At 38.9% G+C, this 3,958-nt stretch overlaps 1 protein-coding gene across 1 annotated transcript in view; it reads left to right on the forward strand.

The window, feature by feature from the left end:
• Nucleotides 1-1,343: 1,343 nt before the first annotated feature.
• The window catches only part of mttp (microsomal triglyceride transfer protein), a 13,669-nt gene continuing 11,054 nt past the window's right edge, over nt 1,344-3,958 (forward strand). The window contains exons 1-3 of the mRNA XM_005726775.1: nt 1,344-1,647; nt 2,876-3,063; nt 3,234-3,377. Coding sequence (XP_005726832.1) covers nt 1,587-1,647; nt 2,876-3,063; nt 3,234-3,377 — 393 coding nt within the window. The 5' untranslated portion in view covers nt 1,344-1,586. The remainder of the gene's footprint in view (nt 1,648-2,875; nt 3,064-3,233; nt 3,378-3,958) is intronic.

The following is a 3,958-nucleotide window of genomic DNA, read 5'->3' on the forward strand; positions in this document are numbered from 1 at the left end:
AAATAAAGTGTGGTTATGAATCGTACAGTGGACCCGCGTATAATTGAATAACACGACAGTTCACAGTATTTACTTTCCAGTTGTTGGAGTTTGTTATCAGTAAATTATGAAAAAAAGAGGTCGTTTTTAAATCAAATTTTATAGAAATCATACATCATACTGATCATCATCACCATCATCCCCACTGCTACACTGGAACTGCTGCATCCAGCGTTGATGCATCAGGATTCACTTGTTTACTTGAAAATAGCCATGAGATATTTTATTATTACAGGTTAAAAAAATACATTTTTGGGCTCATCTCAGTAAGGCTACTTCCAGCTGCTCCCTTATTCACAAGAGGTCACCACAGCAGGTAGCTCAGCATGATTTTATTTTATTTTTTATGAATAAAATAAATATGGGTCACTGTGCACCCAGCTCCTGCTGATGTGTGTCTCCAGAATTAAACCTGGAATCTTTGACTTGTGAGCAGATGTGTAAACCACTACCAATGGAGCCACTGGTAAATGTTAAAACAATGGCATGGCTTGTTTCACAGCATGATTTTCTACAAGGACATTTTCCATACTTACATTATCTCTCCACAACCACACATCTGCCTAGCTACAGGGCTAGGACAACAAGGCTGTAAAATTAAAAGAAAAAACCCCTTTACAGTCACAAAGTGGCAGATGTGTTTTCATACATGACTAGAAACTTTTTTTTTTAATTCAACCGTTTTTGTTTTTTTTCGTGTGTGTTCAGGCTCTGCTAAGAAACAAACAGCCAAATAAACAGTAAATATCTAAACGGATCTCAGTTGAAACACAGTCTGGCCTACAGGAGCCATTCCAATTGGTAGGTCCTTAATCAACAGCGGCTTTCATTAAACAGACTGAGTTTTGCAGGAATTAATGCATCTGCACGAGGGAAACTACACATCTACAGTTTTATATATCGCGGTAATAACCCACACACTAAATATTCGGGCCCACGGTAGAAATTTGCGTTTTTACCGCCCACACTGAGATGCTGTAATCTGAGCTACGGGGCTGGTTTCTCCGACAGACTGCCCATTTCCTCCAAACCAAGACTCGACGACAAAGTCTCGACTGTTCACTGCAGATGAAATAAGGCGAAAGTTGTTTCTCTCTCTTAAACTCATTCATTCTGATATTTTCGCACTTTTATTTTTAAAGTAACTTTACTCTGCTGATCAGTCGAGGGGAATAACCTGGGGAGCTGAAATAAATCAGACGGCTTGTCTCACTTACTTGATGACTTGAGTCAATCAGATAACCCGGTCTCATTGATTAAGCCCTCGCGCAGACTCAGACGCTACACCGCCGCATTAAAAAGGGGACACATGGCTGCATCTGTGGATAGCAGATGTTCCTGTCAAACCTGTGCTGCTGAGGTTAATGATTTGCTGGTTATCTCGTACTTAGTACTTGAGCGTGGAGTTTGGAGTCTGCCCTCCGCTCCGATAAAACAAAGCAGAAGAAGCTTGGAGCTGCTTTTCCTTTCCTTTTTTTGGCCCTGTGGTGCCACTTCATCCACTGACTGATTTTTAAATTCATCTGGCCGCAGAGAGAGGACGCACAATGCTGACTTTTGTTGTGTTCTTGATTTGTGCAGCCATATCTGTCTCAGCTTCTGCCAAAGGTGAGTTGATGAGTCTTTCTGAGGGGACTTTGGGGATGTTTAGAGGAAAGCTGTCAGTTATAGCGAAGCCTGATTGAGTTTATTTGGGACTAGAAGATTGATATCTTGATTTGTAGGTATTGGTCAAAACTCTGGCACTTTGCTGTTTTCTTGAGGCGTTTACAGAAAAGAAATGTTTGTTAGTTACTGATGGGCTTGTTGTTCCTTGCTTCTGAGACACTGAAACTTTCAAAGGCACAAATGAATGAATGCTGGCAGGAAAACAACCATCACATTCAATGTCAGTGGAGTGGCTTCCCATATAGTGCTGTTTGATGAAATCACCAGCTTATAAGAGGTAAAGGAGACCTAACATAAAGGCACGTAATATGTGCCATTTGTAATGATGACTGGCTTCAGATCTCTCTGAAATATCCTTTGAGGTTTCCCAGGGAGCAAAAAGATCCACAAACTGATCAAATAGGCTTCAGGGTGCACAGTGACCCATGATGAAATCAAATACTGACACGTCAGTCTGTCTTCCCCTGTGGAGTAATCTCATAAAGGGTGTCACTAATAGAGCCCGGGAGAGAGTTTTATCTTCTCTCACTTGGAGCACACCCAGTTAAATGACCGCTGATTGAATCACAACAGCTCTACAAACGTACCCACTATGCAGTTTGTCCATTTATACCAGGGAATTTGTTGCAAAATATATGTTTTTAATATGAACAAGTTACTTTGATATAACTGGCAGTGTATGCGGCACCTCAGTTCATCTCAGCATTGCTCTGAAGTTAAATTAAAAGCTCTAAACTTTCAAATCTGCACATCACTTCTTCTAAGTGTTTTAATAATCAGTCTAAAAGCTATTTATTTGATGGCATTTAAAGTTTTCTACTAAGCAGAAACTTTTCAAATGAAATAAATGACCAAATTATGTCTTAGACTTTCTACAAACCTGAGCTGTTGTGTTATTGATGTGATTTTCTGAGAAACACTATCAGCTTATCAGCAACTATTCCTCAAATGTAAGAATTTGGAGCCTCAATGATTTAACTACACACAACATTATTCTCTTAAAAATGACAAACACTTGCTTTTTGAAGTGGTGGATTACTATTTCACTCTCATGATAATAATAGTAATCATAATCATAATAATGATGCATTGTCTGAGCTAAAAGTCTTTTCATAGATGATTGTAACCCGATGTTTGTTCACAAGCTGTGCTTCCTGTGTTTCTTCAGGTGCTGCTGCTGGACCCCGGCTGAACAACAACCAGCTGTACAAATTCAGCTACACCACTGAGGTTCTGGTAGACAGAGCCAGGGGGTCAAAAGAGGGCAGTGCTGGCTACAAGATCTCAAGTGATGTGAACGTTAATCTGGTTTGGAGAGATCAGAGCAACAAGGATGACCAGCTGATTCAACTGGCGGTATGTGGACCCGAATCTATGCTGAGAGAGGACATAATGAGATTATATCGTACATTAATTTAATGTTAACTCCAAATTCATTTGAATGAAACATTTTACTCAAGCTAGCTTGTGATAGAACAAGAAGAAAAGAAGCTTTTTGTTATAATTAATCAATCTCTCTTTAACAGATCTCAAATTTGAGGATAGAGCCTGTGTCGCCCAGATCAGAGAAAAAGAACATCCTACATGGATCCACAACCGAAAGTATTTTGGGAAAAAATAAACTAGCAGCTCTAACAAAGCCTTTCTTGGTGCATCTAAAAAATGGAAAGGTAAGAAAACCACTGTTGTAGCTTCAAAGGAATCTCTGACCTAATGTAATTGTCAGCTTTTTTGGAATGACAGTCATTATTTTCTTCTTCTCTTTTAAATGGAAGGCATGCTGATATAGGTAGTGATAGAAAGTCAGTACTGTCCTTGCAGAACTCACAGCACTGTTGCTGTCATCAGAGAGTTAATGAGTGTACTTTCATTATACTGAAGTGATGATGCTGGCAGCGGAAATACCAGACAGATGTGTGCATGCATGTGCAAAGGTCAGCTGGTTCAAAGGGTCAATAAATGAATGAATGAATGATGGAGTCTGACTAAAAGAGGGACTTTGGGCTTAAAACTTTAATAATTATTAAATAATTATTTAATAATTAAATATAATAATTATTATATGGTCTGTTTCAAAGCTTTATACTTTAGACGAGCATGAAGCGTGATGAGACTGAACTTTCATGTTGGCAGCTTGTTAAAACAAATCTAATATGACTTTGTAACCAGTTTTCATTCAATAATTGTCACATTTAACAATGTATTAAAAATGTATACATCCATCCATCTTCATCCGCTTTATCCGGGGCCG

Source organism: Pundamilia nyererei, unplaced genomic scaffold, assembly GCF_000239375.1.
Source record: "Pundamilia nyererei isolate P.nyererei 1_Seehausen unplaced genomic scaffold, PunNye1.0 scaffold00022, whole genome shotgun sequence".
NCBI classification, from domain to species: domain Eukaryota; kingdom Metazoa; phylum Chordata; class Actinopteri; order Cichliformes; family Cichlidae; genus Pundamilia; species Pundamilia nyererei.